Source organism: Anguilla anguilla, chromosome 3 (assembly GCF_013347855.1).
Source record: "Anguilla anguilla isolate fAngAng1 chromosome 3, fAngAng1.pri, whole genome shotgun sequence".
NCBI lineage: Eukaryota > Metazoa > Chordata > Actinopteri > Anguilliformes > Anguillidae > Anguilla > Anguilla anguilla.
In genome coordinates, this window is record NC_049203.1 from 29,246,285 (window position 1) to 29,263,057 (window position 16,773).

Sequence of the window (16,773 nt, forward strand, 5' to 3'; positions counted from 1 at the left end):
TTCCATGTTCTGATGAGTGTCTGTAGGGCTTTGTGGTGACTGAGAAGAAACATTCCCTTCACTGCCCACAGTGAACAAGTAAATAATACATTGTATTATTGTATTAATACACATTGTCTACCAATGCTGCAATGTTGTCATTTATTTGAGTGTGGGGGACAATTACTTGATGCCTAACATTGGTGATATGAAAACAGTTAAAGGTCCAGCAAACTGAAATTAGTGAATTCTTTGCTGGTATGTTTTTTTTTTATTGCATTCACAAATAGGCCAAAAATATTTTAAATTATTCTTGGAAAAAAAACAAAAAAAAACACATAGATAGGCTCGCGCTGAGTTTGGCTTGCTTTCCCCTGCAGTGAAACACCAGGTTTTCAGTGGGTGTAGTTAGCTGGGGTCTGAAACACCCTAAGAACAGTGAAATTCTTTCTACATGTAATGATGCTCTTGTCACTTGTGCATGTTGCTTGTCATGCCACATATTTTTGGGGAATGGTACAAATTTCATTAAGAAACTGAAAGAAACTGAATTATTAAGAATGCAATCAATTATCACTTCTGGGGAATATAACCACAATTTGAATAGAGTTTCCCTTACTTTTAAGCTAAGATTAAAAGTTTCCCCAACCTATAAGATAAGCTTAAGATCTAAGTGGTGTGGGGGACAATAAAGAAGAAGAAAGACTGTTACAGTTGGAGCTCAACACGGGGAAGCATAGTGTTAGGCAGGTGCCGGTCAACAGTCATTTTGATCGGCATTTTGAAAAAATGACAGGTTCCTTTTCCGTGCACCAATCAAAATGACTGGTTGAAATGTATGCATCTGAACTTCCGCAAGCCATCGGTCCTGAACATAGGCTTTTCTGAGGAGGCAACAATGTTGGAGTTAAATATCTATTTGCTAGCTACATCAATGTGTATGTGGTTACAATGGTTTCATTATCTATTTGCTAGCTACATCGATGTGAACGTGGTTACAATGGTTTAAAACATTATTTCCAGCATCAAGTTAGCAAAGCTGTCTGCATCCGACTGTGAAGCCTAACGTTATGTCTATTACGTGAGGGACTGATACGGTTTGCGCTGGAATATAAATAATTAGCAGCTGGCCAAGGTAGATACAGCAGCCTGTTCTCTGAGGTAACATTTGCTACATCAATATGAATGCAACAAAGCGGTTGCAATGTTCTATTAATTTAAAACAATTAACGTTAGCTACACACTAACTGTATACTGTACTACTAGGCCAGATGATTTCTAGCAGTTAGTTGAAAAAGCTATATCTCTACTCTGATAAGTATTATGTTAACTATAAAAATTTTTTCAAAACTGTTGAATGTTAATAAAGTTTAAGTACTGTTAAAAGATGAATGTTGACACCAGATGTTCATGTTGTTGGAACATATCTTACAGATAATCTCTAATTGGAACCTGTTGATTAAACATTTTAGCTATTTGAGGTTGAAAAGAGCCATTTTTTGGTGTAGAAATGGTGTCCCTGATAAGTTAAATTTCAATCACCACCCAGATTTTAGTTGAATGTGATCTCTAAATCTGACACAGCAGGCGGTGCCATATTTTTTACTGCAACATTAGAGCGCGATTCCAAATACTTAAACAAACCAGTACAACACTTAGTTTCTTTGATGGGTCAAATGTAAGCTCAAGCATCTTAAAAGGTGCATGAGTTTATTGAACTGCATGGGTTTATGATTGGATATGATTGATCACCGCACAAAATTCTTTACAGATCTGGCCTCTTAATTTTCCTATGAATGTGCACCAGATTGATGCATTAAATTTTTTTTTAAAAATCTTGGGTGGACATGCCCCTGGACCCCCCTAGAGGGTCCAGGGTCCCCGTCACAGTATTCCAAAATCCTGTGGGAAACACTGGGTTATGTCTTTGCATTTGTTACAAAGCTATGTTACTGTAAATCCAGGGGTAATTTTTCCGAACATACATTTTGACTCCTAATTAAGACAGACCATGTAATGTTCTCTTCTCATAAATCCCACGAACCATTTCAGAGTGATTTCAGAAAAAAGCCTTTCATGGGGTACCATGCCCCCAAACCACCCCCCACCCCCCCATCTCCTCTTATTTTGAGTTTTTATAATACTTGCTTTTATGGTTCTTCAATTTAGACCAGTGTCCTATGTTTTAGATGATCACTACTCTTTAAGTGTAACTGTAGTGGCTAGTAAATTCACACCATTACCAGTTGCAAAGAGTTTTAAATTTTACATTATATGCTAGTTACTATTACATCGATATCATTTTAAAAGCTAGCTATCAACATAACTTTAAAAAGATCATGAATATAAACAGATCTAATTTCCAAAAACAAACAAGTTTTGATTCACTAGGGTATTTTGTAAAAAGTTTAGAAAATAAAATTGCTCTCACTTTCAAAATAATATTTCATATTTTCCCAAGCTCTGATATGTTTTACATGCTAGTTAATAGTGTACTTGTAGTATTTCGAACTGTAGTATTTTGAACTATGCGGTTGTTCCCTGTACTTGGACCGGTACTTCTCTCTAGGGGTTTCGTCATACTTGTTCCTGGTTATGGTTATACACTTTGTTGTACGTCGCTCTGGATAAGAGCGTCTGCCAAATGCCTGTAATGTAATGTAATGTAATTTCAGATAGGGAAAACTGAAAAGTCACTGAAATAAACGTGCATGCTTTTATTTTCAAAACTTTGAAAAACTTTTGTAATTTTCACACCTACCCGGGCTTTTGTGTGCACCCCAGACAGTTTTTAGGTTCCTTGCTTCAATATTTAGATATATACACCCCCCGCCCCCCATCCATCCAAAAGAAGCCCCTTCAACATCAACTCCACGTTAGACTCATTGTAAACACACGTCCCTGCTTCTCATGACTGATATCGTCCTTCTAATGAATGTCACCCTTCATCTTTCAATTAGTTATTTCATTATGTTAATATTTTACGCTGTTTTGTTGCTTTCCTTTACAAATACAGGAAGTATACCCAGGCAGTTGATTGTCGAACTCGAGGATGCATATCATTGCGCGACTTCTGATGTGGGCGTACCTGCAGACAATAACATTAGGTTGGTCGTATAAATAGTGTTGTATTACTACTAGCTAGCGAAACCGAAAATGTCTGAGGATGAAATAAATGGATGGTGGCAACCCTATAACAACAGCCAGCAAGCTGTCTAACTGTTACCGTAGACATCCTATGTATCACAAACAGACGCGATAGCGTTAGCCAGCCCGCTTAGTACCTACCTCGAGCGGTTCGACTAACGATGGGAAAACGGTTGGTACAGCTCCAGGCTTCAGACAGTCGCCTTGGTAGTCGGTGGCTTCAAAGTGGTCGCTGCATACCCTTAGTCCTCATTTGCGAACTTCTTTGGCTGTTATGTTGGGGTGTCTGATTACATCCAGCCATGTCTGGCACAAAGTTGCATCGCGTGGAAAACTATGAAAATGTGCTTTCAAGGCAAGTTTAACGGGGGCATTATAACAACCGGGTATAATGCACCTCATTATTACACCGATATCGCATCAAACAAAAGCTAGCAGACGTTAGTTTGTTCGATTTCAACGCTAAGTTAACGGAATGTTTTGCTTCACTTCTCGAAATCGAACAAAAAGAAGAAAACGGAAACCGTACTACTATGTGGACTTGCGCTAAAAAATAGGTCTTTGTTTCCAAAATTAGACATTTAAAATGAAATAACTAATCAAAAAATTAAGGGCGACACATTCATTAGAAGGACAATATCAATCATGAGAAGCAGGGACGTGTGTTTACAATGAGTCTAACGTGGAGTTTGATGTTGAATGGGCTTCTATTGGATGGGGGGGGTTTGTTTACACGGGTATATCTAAATATCTAAATATTGAAGCAAGCAACCTAAAAACTGTCTGGGGTGCACACAAAAGCCCGGGCACGTGTGAAAATGACCCCAGAAGTGTTATAAAGTGAAATTCCCATCTAAGTCCAAATACATAAATATATACCTCAAATAAAAAGAAAGTGTTTCCAGAAAAAATACCTTTTATCTACCTCTAAATATGATTCAAATGCTAGTGCATTAATTTCTACTGGGGGAGGGAGTCCCCCACTTGGTGCATAGCTCCGGACCCTGATGGGGTCTCAGTAGCCCCCAAACCCCTGGCCTTCTCATGACAGGCAGTTTCAAATTCCTGCCAAATAGCCTGCGAGGAAGGGCTACAAAGCAATGGAATGCAGACTTACTGCACTGGCTTCCATGTCAAGTAACCACCAAACATACATGCCAATTCATCCATAAAGTTAACATGAAGATCCAAAAACCTTATCATATAAGTGAAATTTTTTTGTCCAGGATTCATATTCAAAATTCTTTGGTGTGAGGTTTTAAAATTTTTGTGTGGTTTGGTTCAGACTATTTCACTCCCCTGTGTTGCTAAAACTGTCACCTGAGTGAGAGCTACACCCTTCTTCATCTATAGATTTAGCACAATGCAACAGAACATACACAACAGGGAAATGGTACATATTAGCAATACTAGTAAGGTTAAATAGTTTACACTGGCTAAAATTAAATGCAAGAAAGGAAAGTATGATACAGAAGAGTGACTCAGTTGAGTATCACTGCACTGAGATCCACAGGGTTTGCTGTTGATTCTGACTTAGGAAAACCAACAGCCTGTGAGCCTATCTGCAGTTCCCTTTGGCAATGCAGGGGGGCAAGGAACCGCATAAAGGGGTGGGGGTGGGATGTGTGATCAGAACTTGACAGTGCTCCTTCTGTATGGATGATACAAAACCTACAAAAAAAAAATCTTCCCAACTAAAAACCAAATCAACATGACCCAGCCTAAACAGACCACCTTCACTACATTTGTTCATGGGTCAGGAATTTGACTGGTTTGATAGAAATATGGTTTATGGTGGTCAGTGGGATGAGGTTACGAAGGGGACCCTCTAAATGTCAGCTTGCCCTCCAGGGAGAGACAGCTGCCGCAGTGTCTGAGATATGGGTAACAGTCATTGCGTTCCACAGCCCATTCTGACCTGATGTCACATGATTTCTCTGCTGTAGCACATATAGGTTTACCTGCAGTTCATTCATTAGCAGGAGTCTGAGCAGCCTCCATTTGTTAAACCCAGGACAAAAAAAGAATGTCAATGGAGTCAGAGAATCAATGGAGTCAGAGAATGTATCCATTCAGAAAAGTGGTCCACTGTGACACTTGCTACATTTTAGCACTTTTACTGCAATACACTGGGACTATAAATTGACTCTACCTGGGAAAAATGGAGAACTGGTCACCATGGTCTCATTCACTTCCTCTACTCACCTCACTGGTGACATCAATGAAAACAGCCCATACCACGGCATCACAAAGAAAGGTTTTCACCAGCAGGTATGACTTCAAGAGAGCTGCTGGTCTCCAGAATTCCATTTGATTTTTTAATCTTCCCTTTTAAAATAACACTCCTAACGTGATGGGGTCTGACAGTTCATTTCATATCTAGCCTCTTAGTATCTAGCTCACTCCCGGCACAGCACTGTAACCCAATATCTACCACTCACAGGAAGTGAATTAACGCTTTAGAGCAAGCCATACAATAAATTGTACCATCAATCTCTGTATGATGTCAGTATGGATTAAACCCACCCTCCCACCCCTGTAAATGTAGAGGGACTTGGCTCTTGGGACAATTCAGGGAGTTCAGAATGGTATCTCAGCAATATGACTCATAGCCACACTGTGTGAGTGATATTCAATGGCACAAAGTGCACAACAAGGTGATCACAAATTCTCAATACAATGAAGATATCTGTGGTTGCTTTTGGATGCCAGATGCCTAATAAAGCAATGCTTTAGAGACAGAAGGTACGGTGTGAAAGCCCTCAGAAGTCCAGGGAAGTAGGGGGATGATTTTCCAGAGTGGAGTCAGCTCTGTGATTGTGGGAATGTGTGAGTGAGACAGTGATCTGAGCCACAGTTCTTTCTGCCCCCTTGCCCCAGAATTACACTCACATTGCCTGGGAGAGAGTCCTGATAACAGGATGCTTCCCACTGCATGGTACCTCCTGAGCCCACTGCACTAACCAAATCCTGGCAGCCTTGAGTCATATTCCCAACACTGTCTGTATGAGAGAGCTAGTGTATGTGAATGTGGAAATGTGTGTGTGTGTAAGTAAATGTGTGTTAATATGAATGCATATGTACAAACAGCGTGGGAACAAGAACAATTTTAACATAGCTAGAATATTCTCACTGTATGTGCTGTAGCTCACAATTAACTGTGCTCACACAAAAATGTAACAAGACAAAATAAACCAGTTAACTAACATTCTGCAGTATTTGTTTAAATCCGTTTTTAATAACCTTTGAAACATCTTCATAATATTCCAGGAGTGAATTTTGTGCATTCTTTGAGTGTTTATGTGCGTGTGTTCCTGATCCCCATTATGCATCTGCTATGCAAACAACGGTCAGAAGCAACAGCTTGTGTTTTACTGGTCTAGTGTTGTTAAATGTTTATGACTACTTGGTTCAAGGGTACACTAAAGCTGGTCTCTCCCACTGTGTCTAACAAGGTCCATATTAATATGGACAAAAAAAGCCCCTTTGTATTTTTTGCTGATGGAGTTGGAGGGGGTAGGCAAAAGCTAAAGGGCACAGGGGGCTCAACCCTCAAAATTAATGTACGGCAGGATTTAATTAACAAGCTGGTTCATTTATATACAGCTTTAAAGAACTGCGCAAGGCAAAAAATGCCCCAAATCAGCACATAAACCTGACTGCCGTGCTTGAGGTTGGTCTTTGTGGTTACTCTCCAGCCTGGTACTCTATGGCACACCAGGATGTCCGAGAGAATGCCTTCCGTTGTCTGGCTTCTGTGAATGCATCACTAAGCATAATGGAAACAACACGATAGTGATATGCTGAACCAAGCCAAGGAGCTACAGTATGTTAAAAAATGACAATGCCTGTAGGTAAAATACAGAAATACCAATATACATTTTTTTAAATGCAACATATAAACAATAAAGGGGTATTCTGTGAAAAAGTGTCACTTGACACTTCAGCTAGGACCATTATACCCTGCTTGCTTTTCTTTATTGTACTTGTAACACTAACCAACGTCTCATGCGGTTGACTTTATTTTTGTAGGTTTATAAGGTGGACGTTCAGCACTTCTACAGCTGATATGACATTCTCACTGTTGCCCTGTTAAGACTTCATGACTTAATGACAATAATTTGCTGTCTTACACAGGCATTCTCAATGGGTGGGGGTGTTACGCTCTTTTGTCTTTTCTCCCCAGCTTTGCATTTCTTTTTGAGGCTGTATCTCTCTGCCAGTAGGTGAAGCACACCTTTGTAACTTGCATTCCAGGAGATAAAACAACCCATACCTGCCTGCATGATTGTTCTCTCATGTGCTCACTCGTTTTTGGTTTTTGGAGTTTAGTCCAGTCTCGTATTACCCTTCTTTAGTGTTTTTGTGTAGGGTACATTGCAGTGTACGTGAAGTGATTTTCTTTTACTTTTTGTGCACTTTGTTAGTTTGCTAAAAAAAAAAAAAACAGGGATCCTGCAAAAAAACTCATTTTGTTTTTCTGTCTGTCTTGAGGGCAAAAATAATCTGCCACTTCAGAGATTAAGGTATTTGTCTTCTACAGGTTATGAAACCTGAAACCTACAACCAGTTATGGCAATGTATGGCCAGGTATGACAATGTGGCTTGGCATTAGTGTTTATGATCATTCCATTGCTTTGTTGCATTCATGTTATAATACATTTTGCTTTTGCTACATTGGCAGCCCAAATTTTGTATATAGTGGATTATTTCATGTTATTATGTCTATGTCATCCCCTGGGTCACTGAAACTCAGGTGGACTTTAGGATGTTCAAGTCATGTGTGAGATTTCTGTGGAGGGGGGGTACGGAGGAACTTTTGAGAATGGAAGGAAACTGACAACAATTCTGTTAAAGCCAATGGGGCTTTTAGCATAATCCACAGACATTACATTTTCAACAATCCAAATTTGGCATCAAAATGGTGGTAATCCCTGCTTCTATAAGCAACCACATTTTTAAAACAAGCCTCCAAAAATCCAACCTACAAATGCCAAATTTTACAAACAGCTTCTGAAAAAATGGAGCCCAAACTCACTTATTATAAGTGCACTTAGCTACACTGGCATCTATCATAAATAATGCAGTGATGCAGAGTCTTAGCAGTCTGCTTTATTTTATTACTGTGATGAAATATTATAAAAAACAGGAAATGTACAACTTGAAATTCACACATTTTATAATTCCATTATGTACATTATTAAAGGATCCCAACCCATGTGAGGTAACTAACAATGATTTCCTAAATGAGAGCCAGCATGTGGTTGTCTTTGTTGCTCCAATGAGTCTAGTGATCTCACTATGAAAGTCACACAATGATGATAGAAGCAGAGATTTTGTACAGAAACAAAAGTGTCTACATCATACCATTTGGTATTTGGTTAGCTGAAGAATGACTAAATGATGTGATCGGTTCATCACAAACTTCATCACAGAATCCTAATCCAGGAAATAGCCTTCACTCACAGCTGTCTCCCAGTGGTTCATTGTGCCATCTAACCCCTGACCCCATAACAGGTGTTGGCCAAAATCCACTCAAACGTCCAGATATCACCAACTGTATCACTTCAAGCCACTGACAACAGATCTATTTTTGCCAAGGGTTTGATGAATCATAACTGGAGGGCAACAGTATATAGAAGATTTTCACTTCAGTCCACTTCTGAGAACATCTTAATGGAATGCCTGGTTCTTTATTTTTATTCAATATAATGACGCAAATACAGAATCACAGACACTTGAGGTCAGAAGGCCTCTGCTTTTGTTTCCACACCACCATCACATATTCTACAGACCAACCAGATATACAGCTCTGTATTCTCAACATTGGAAGCCAGAGCATTCCAATTCCATGAATCTTCTGAAAATTAATTGTAACAAGCAAATGAATAACAAAAGCTGAACAAGACCAGAGCTCCAATGTGGTGATGACACCACTAGTCTGGCTGCACAGTCGTGCAGAATGCCCTGCATTCTGGTGATCAGATGCACAGCTGATCAGTACATCCATGCTTGTTTCAGACCCTAAAACTCTTAAATAGTTCTGCCAGCACTCTTTGCCATTCCCACAATCTGGCAGCACTCTCCTCCCGAGGACTGGCCCCTGCACTGCTAAAGGCTTTAATAAGCTGAGCCAGTTCTGCTGGATGCACTGCATTTACATGCTCACTGATCAACCCCCTACCTTCCCACTCCCCCCCCGCCAAACACACAGACAGATATACACACACACTGACACACAAACAGACTGACGTGCATACACGCACACGCACACACAATCTTACTTCAAACCACCAGTGTATTTTCCCCCACCAGCTGACAGACACGTCACTCAATAACCTAGCCCTCGCCATTGCTAATGCAGCATCAATCTTCAGCTAATGGAATGTCTCTCAGTCACCTGATGCTTCCTGCGCAAGGCCTCTGACACTGGCAATGATGAAGTGATACACGCTAATGAATGAGCGGATGGGTTAGGATATCAGAAGAAAGTAGAATATGGTAGAGTAGGAAAATCGAGAAAGAGTGAAAGGGAAAGAAAGTAACAGAGGGGGCCCTGTAGCTATGCCTCTCTCTCTATCACTTCATGACTGGTCTACTATCAAAGCCTCCATCTTCCTTTACAGACTGTGTTTTATTCCCCACCTTGTGTTTTGTTTGATATCGTATCTTCTTTCTCCCCTCCAGTTAAATGAAAGATAAATCCTTGCTGGCTTTAGATTTATTCAAACCAGCTCCGATAAATAGCTTTTTATATCTGGATTAATCCTCTGAAAGGGGACAAACATTATTAAATTTGTGCAGTTCTGTAAAAGCAGCACCTACATATAACAGCCACCACTTCTGAGAAAAGGAAAATTTTCCCCAAGCCCCCAAACAAACCCAACCCCCCAAACAAAGCCCAGTTTGTTCACCGAATGCAACCCAGAGCTGTTTATGAGCAGTTGTGTGTAGCATGGCAGTAAAGCTAGCATCTCATACCTGTGTGCTCAGTTGTCGAGTAGGACAGGAAGAAGCCACGACCAGACTTGTGTACCCCACTCATGAACTGGACTGTGACCTCATTCCCACTGGATTGGATTAGCTCAGGAACCTGCAGGCCTAGTCCACAGTACTTCACTGAAGCAGAGGATATGAGGAAGAAGGTCAGGAAAACCATAATTAACAGCCATTTATTCACTCCAGGGATGGAGATAATGATAACACTGTAACAATATAAATATTTAGGTGCATTTATGCCAAGTGCATGCTGAAGCATAGCTGGAGGGTAACTATAGCAGGAAGGCAATAGCAGATGTCCTCTTCTGTCAACTTGAAAAAATAGAAGAGGTTCTACGTCCCTACTGTTGAAGCCAGAGTATTCCAATTCCATGAATCTTCAGAAAGTTCATTAAGGAGACCTAACCAAGGACAATACTGTGGAAATGGATCTTCTAGACTGTAATATAACACTGGAAACTGTTATTAGCCAGAACCTACTGTAGTCATTAAGAATAGAAGACAGAAGGAACACAGGAGGTGAGTATCTGAGTATGTACCTCCTGGGCACTCACCAATCTCAGCTCGGCTGGTCCCAATGCCATTGTAGATCCTCAGATAGTTGAAGTGGCAGTCTGAGTCCTCAATGTCAAAGTCTGCAAATTTGAAGTGGACCCTCTTCTGGGGGGGCACTCGGATCTCCCACTCACATACTGTGTGGTTGGGGTATGTCTGGGGGTAGTTGATAGAGGACAGTGTGCCGCTGCTGGGACCCAGAAAGGTGTTACCGCAGCCATCCCCTAAAAATGTGCAGGTAAAACCAATATAGGGTTAGACCATAGAACTTCAAGCTTGATTGTTATGGCTTCAGCGCTACCAACATTTAATCTAACCTGGAAAAGTACAACATTCTGAAATTTGGATTTTCTACCAAATATGGAATACTCAGTTATATTCACAATATGCTGTCATTGCTGCAACCTCTGCTATCAAATTAAGAACAGTTTTTTTTCTTTATTAAAAAAAAAGGTTTTACAGACAACATGTACAAACCCAACTCGGAAAAAGTTGGGACGGTATGGAAAATTCAAATTAAAAAAAAGAAAGCAGTGATTTCTAAATTTACTTTGACTTGTATTTCATTGCAGACAGTATGAACACAAGATATTTCATGTTTTGTCTGGTCAACTTCATTTCATTTGTAAATGTAGGCCTACATCCATTCTTGCCATTCAGGCCTGCAACACATTCCAAAAAAAGTTGGGACGGGGGGAATTTAGGGCTAGTAATGAGGTAAAATAATTAAATAATGATGTGCTTTCAAACAGGTGATGTCAACAGGTGATTATAAACATGATTTGGTACAAAAGCAGCGTCCAGGAAAGGCCTGGTCCTTTAGGAGCAAAGATGGGCCGAGGATCGTCAGTTTGCCAACAAATGCGTGAGAAAATAATTGAAATGTTTAAAAACAATGTTCCTCAAAGAAAGATAGGAAGGGATTTGGCTATTTCACCCTCTATGGTGCATAACATAATTTAAAGATTCAAGGAATCTGGAGGAATTTCAGTGCGTAAAAGACAAGGGCGCAAGCCTAAGCTGACTAACTGTGCTCTCCGATCCCTCAGACGGCACTGCATCAAGAACCGTCATTCATCTATAAGCGATATAACCACATGGGCTCAGGATTACTTTGGCAAACCTCTGTCAAGCACTACAATACATAGTTACATCCACAAATGCCAGTTAAAACTTTACTGTGCCAAAAGGAACCCTTATGTTAACCATGTCCAGAAGCACCGTCGACTTCTCTGGGCTCAGAGGCATCTGGGATGGACCATCACACAGTGGAAACGTGTATTGTGGTCAGACAAAGACGAAAAGGACCATCCAAACTCTTACCAGCAACAAGTCCAAAAGCCAGGGTCTGTCATGGTATGGGGTTGTGTCAGTGCCCTTGGCAAAGGTAACTTACACTTCTGTGATGGCACCATTAATGCCAAAAAGTACATAGAGGTTTTGGAGCAACATATGCTGCCTTCAAGATGACATCTTTTCCAGGGCCCATGCATATTTCAACAAGACAATGCAAAACCACATTCTGCACACATTACAAAGGCATAGCTGCGGAAGAATAGGGTGTGGGTGCTGGACTGGCCTGCCTGCAGTCCCAACCGGTCCCCAATAGAGAATGCGTGGCGCATTTTGAAACGCAAAATGTGACAACAAAGACCCCGTACTGTTGCACACCTTAAGACTTGTTTGCGGGACGAATGGGACAAAATTACACCTGAAAAGCTTCATCATTTAGTGTCTTCAGTCCCTAAACATCTTTTAAGTGTTGTGAAAAGGAATGGCAACATTACAAAGTGGTAAATGCTTTACTGTCCCAACTTCTTTTGAAATAGGCTATGTTGCAAGAATAAAAATTAAAATAAGTGTTTATTTTGAAAAAACTATAAAATTCATGAGGTAAAACATCAAATAGTGTGCTGTTGTATTGTTTTCAATGTAATACATGTCAAAGATAATTTACAAATCACTGTTTTCAGTTTTAGTACGTTAAATTTTAATTTAACGTACCGTCCCAACTCTTACTGATTTGGGTTTGTAGATATAAAACACTCCAATAATCCTGTATATTGTGATAGAAAAATGAAACCTTCCCCATTCCAGCCATCTGTAGAGTCATTGCTGTGATTATGAAAAAATCTTCTGGGCATCTGAGTCACATGTTTCAAGTACACATTTTCTGACATTTCAGCAAACACCAGAACCATTACAACAACAAATTCTTTAGGGGGAAGGATGGGGCTTTGTGTGGAACTCCAGTACTAGCGAGAGGATCCTTGGCAACAGTTGATATGCACCACAAAAAAAAACAGTGCCCTTCCTCCTCCACCCTGCACCCACTCACTCTGGCTCCTGCCATGGGTCAGTGACCTGCAAGATTTCTATATGCCTGGCCAATGCTCGACTGCGGAGACCATGCAAAATATCACAAACACACCACTCCAGTCTTTGTCACCCAGTAGTCCAAAATTCCAAACTACTCTAAATTTCAGTAAAGACAGTTCTTCACACAAAATTCTCTGGAGTCTTTTTTCTTGCCACCAAATTTTATAATCTACAAGGATTATGCCTGTGAAAGTTTTTTTTTTTTTTTTTTTTTTTTTTTTAAAGTTAATTTGGGTGCATTTGAGGCTCCAGCATTTTAATCTGTATGTGGATTCTACCTTTCCCTTGACTGGTCCTTACCAATCACAATTTCCTTTTCCTCCCCTGCATGCATAATTCCAATAATATTCCTGCATGGAGAATGTGCGTCACCCAGGGAGAGACTTTGTGTCACTCAGGGTGAGTCTTTGTGTGCGACTCATCCCGGAGCCTCAGTAGGCAACTCCTCAGTGGTCATGGTGACTAAAATGCCAGCACAGCAAAATCCAGGTCATACACTTAACAAGCCATTAATGACTGGAAAAAAAATCCAGATCATGTACAGGACAAAACAAGCTTCAATGGCAAGCGAACAAAGTCCAGATCTCGGATGGAACATAGCAAGCCTTTAATGGTAGACCAGCACAGACCAATTTATGAATGCGCAATAGTGGGCCTTAAATGACAAAGTCTAAATTATGGACAAGACAAAAACTAGCCTTAACTGGAAAATGAACAAAGCCCTGGTCATGGACAAAGTGAGCCCTTAATGGAAAGTAAACCAAGTCCAACTCATGGACGTAGCAAAGCGATCCATAAAAAGAAAGCAACAAAGCCCATTTTCCAGACTACTGCAAAATGAATCCATTCAAAGACCCAAAAACAGATTTTACAAACAAGGGGCAAAACAGAAAAAATGCCACACCTCCTCATGAATATTCATATCCCGGACAAGTGCCCAATTATGTTATGTCCAAAATGTCTAGCTGAGTTCAAATTACCAGGGACCATAATGGACAGCAACACAAACCAATGCCACGAACCAAAAAAGAAATCAAGATAAACATATGACAAAGCTAAACAATTTATTACAAAAAATAAGACATACAAAACACATTACCGACACGTAGGTTGACAGTAGACCGTAGACCTGCCAGAGCGGAGGCAAATCAAAAGTCTTTTGCGGCAAATACATTCCTTAACACCATCTCCAAAAGGTGTTAAAAACACCAAGTTATGTGAGCTCCCATAAGGAGGGGTCTGAGCTCCCATGAAGGCAGTAAAATCCTACATCTGTGGGGGTCCCTAATACATTACCAACAACCATTATTTTAATCACAAATAATGCCTTTTTCAATGTAATGAGTATTATTTATGTTAACGAGATAAATAGGCTAAAAGAAACATGTTTTCCTAAAGAACTAGGCCTAAATGCACCATATTCTCTTGTGAATGACAGTATGGCTGCATTTCACCACCAAGTTACCCATCGTCCCCAAATCTACCCAAAATGTCTGAATTATGCATTGCTGTAAATCACAACATATTCACATATTTCACTATAGATCAACTGTTTTTACTCAAGAAACTCATTATTGCATCATTTTCAAGTGGGAATTACAAGCTTTCATCAGTACAGTGGTCTAAAATAGCTAGAGGTCCAGAAACATATCCAATAATGAATATAATGCTTTTTTGTCCATTGTAAAGCATATAAATGAGCCCCTTATGAAGGTTTAAGATGAAACATTGATATCATATTTAAACATAATGCAAAAATATTGTCAAACAATGCTGTACAGTACCTAAATGTGTAATAATTAGCCTAACTTTTGTATGTATTTCTATACTCTGTACTCTCGTATGTTTTCTTGTATGGGGATGGGATGACATGAAAACAATTTTCAACCGTCCACCACGTTTTGGCAATGTTCCAACACTCTCCAATCACTGTTGCATGCTTCACAAAAACTATTACACTCCTAACTAACGCTTACATTACGGTGTGAAATATCCACATTATATAATACCACTAACCTATTTAAAGACACTCAATTTCAAAAATAACGTATATAACCGACGTATTTTGAGCAGTAATACTTACATAGCAATGATGAAATCTTATGTTCAGTAGATGAAGACAGAGAATAAATAAATAAATGATACTGTTCTATTTGCTTCTGTTTTGCTACAGAAAACGATGCCCGCTAGGTCTATCAGCAAACATGTGGCTTAGCTATGCCCAGAATTCCTCAATAATAATTTTCAAAGAAATTATGAAAAATCGTTGACCACGTTTCGTTAGGAGCAACGTCTTTTACTGCTACCACAGAGTGAATGTGTGAGTGAAAGCGGTGATAAGAATATTTTCAGTTACGCTGACCTAAAAAACGCTATTCCAAAAGCAAAATTAGACATGTTATACATCGTTAGAAAGCGTATACTCTCGCCTACTGAATAAATTAATTATCAATCATGCCAGACTGTACAAAAAAGGGTGACAACGCCGTAAACAGCACGTGTGGTATTACGCACAGCTATTTCGGGAGGTACCCAGGCATCTCAAATGCGCGTATATTTCACAAACGGATTGTCCAAGACAATGTATGACCACTCAGTCTCAAAAGGGATATCTCTACGTGTAAAACCAACAGTAAGGTTGTATATTTATTCAATATTTAGTCCCAGATATTGACTGTAGAATGACATGGTATCATTTTTAAAAACTTTTTCTTGTTTATTTTGTTATTCAGTGAGCAGCGTTTTCACTGCTGTATTGGCATATTTCAGGGCTATTGTTGGGTTTATCTTGTTGCTATGACGGAACACAATTTTTTAGTGGTGAAAGAATATTTTTATGAATGCCAAGATAGACAATATTGTCCATTATGTCATGGGTGGGGGGTGTAGTTGTAGATGAGACTGCAGGGAGGGGGGCGTGTAAAATGAACGACCAGAGCGACAATGGTGGCGCTGTGAAACTCCATATTCGGCAGAGTTGTCGTGTATCGTCTACTTATGAAACTAAAACAACGCGTTTCTGTTTTTAACTCGTACTTTGGTTGCAGTAGCACTGAATGTCTGAGTTCAGTAATCTTGGCACGCCGGCGTGCCAACGACTAGGGGGCTTGCGCGAAGGGGTTTAAGGAAAGTTTTGCGCCACACCAATTTTCAGCTCAGTCGCCGATGGTTTAATATTGATTTTTAAAAAGTGGCTGGTAAAAAAGGTGAGTGGCTGGTAGAAGTTGAGAATCTACCAGACACAGTGGCTAGTGCATAAAAAAGTTAATTTTACACCCTGTGTATCAGCCAACATTATCTTTATAATATACTGAATAGAAAGTAGTAGTATAGACTAGCTACCATGCCGCTGAAAAAAAGGCCGCTGCTGCCGACAGGGTCTACAAGCCTGGCTAGTTTTGGTTTTTTCACAAAGAAACAAAAAACTGCTTTAGACAACAGGAATTCACCTGCTAGCATGACAGCTAGCACTAGCTTTGCTGCTACGGACTCCGTTGGGCTATTATTTATTTATTTATCTCCGCCCCTAACATTAGTTATTTTAGAGACCCCCACGACACTCAGGTTATAACTCGAACCCTGTCTGCAACTTACAACAGAAAAATACACTAATGCGAAACAAACTGAAAACAAACCATGCTGCAAAACGTGACAGCTGAAAAAATTTTTAACTACAAGCAAGCATAGCTTAGGAACCTAAATGGAGTCTCAAAA

The 16,773-nt window shown here is 39.9% G+C and overlaps 1 protein-coding gene across 3 annotated transcripts in view; it reads right to left on the minus strand.

Annotated features, from left to right (window-relative positions):
* Positions 1-16,773, minus strand: part of dcbld2 (discoidin, CUB and LCCL domain containing 2) — a 93,324-nt gene that overhangs the window by 58,187 nt on the left and 18,364 nt on the right. For all 3 annotated transcript variants that reach the window (XM_035409250.1, XM_035409251.1, XM_035409252.1), the window contains exons 2-3: positions 10,680-10,904; positions 10,108-10,245 (exon numbers count right to left, since the gene is read on the minus strand). In XM_035409250.1, coding sequence (XP_035265141.1) covers positions 10,108-10,245; positions 10,680-10,904 — 363 coding nt within the window. The remainder of the gene's footprint in view (positions 1-10,107; positions 10,246-10,679; positions 10,905-16,773) is intronic.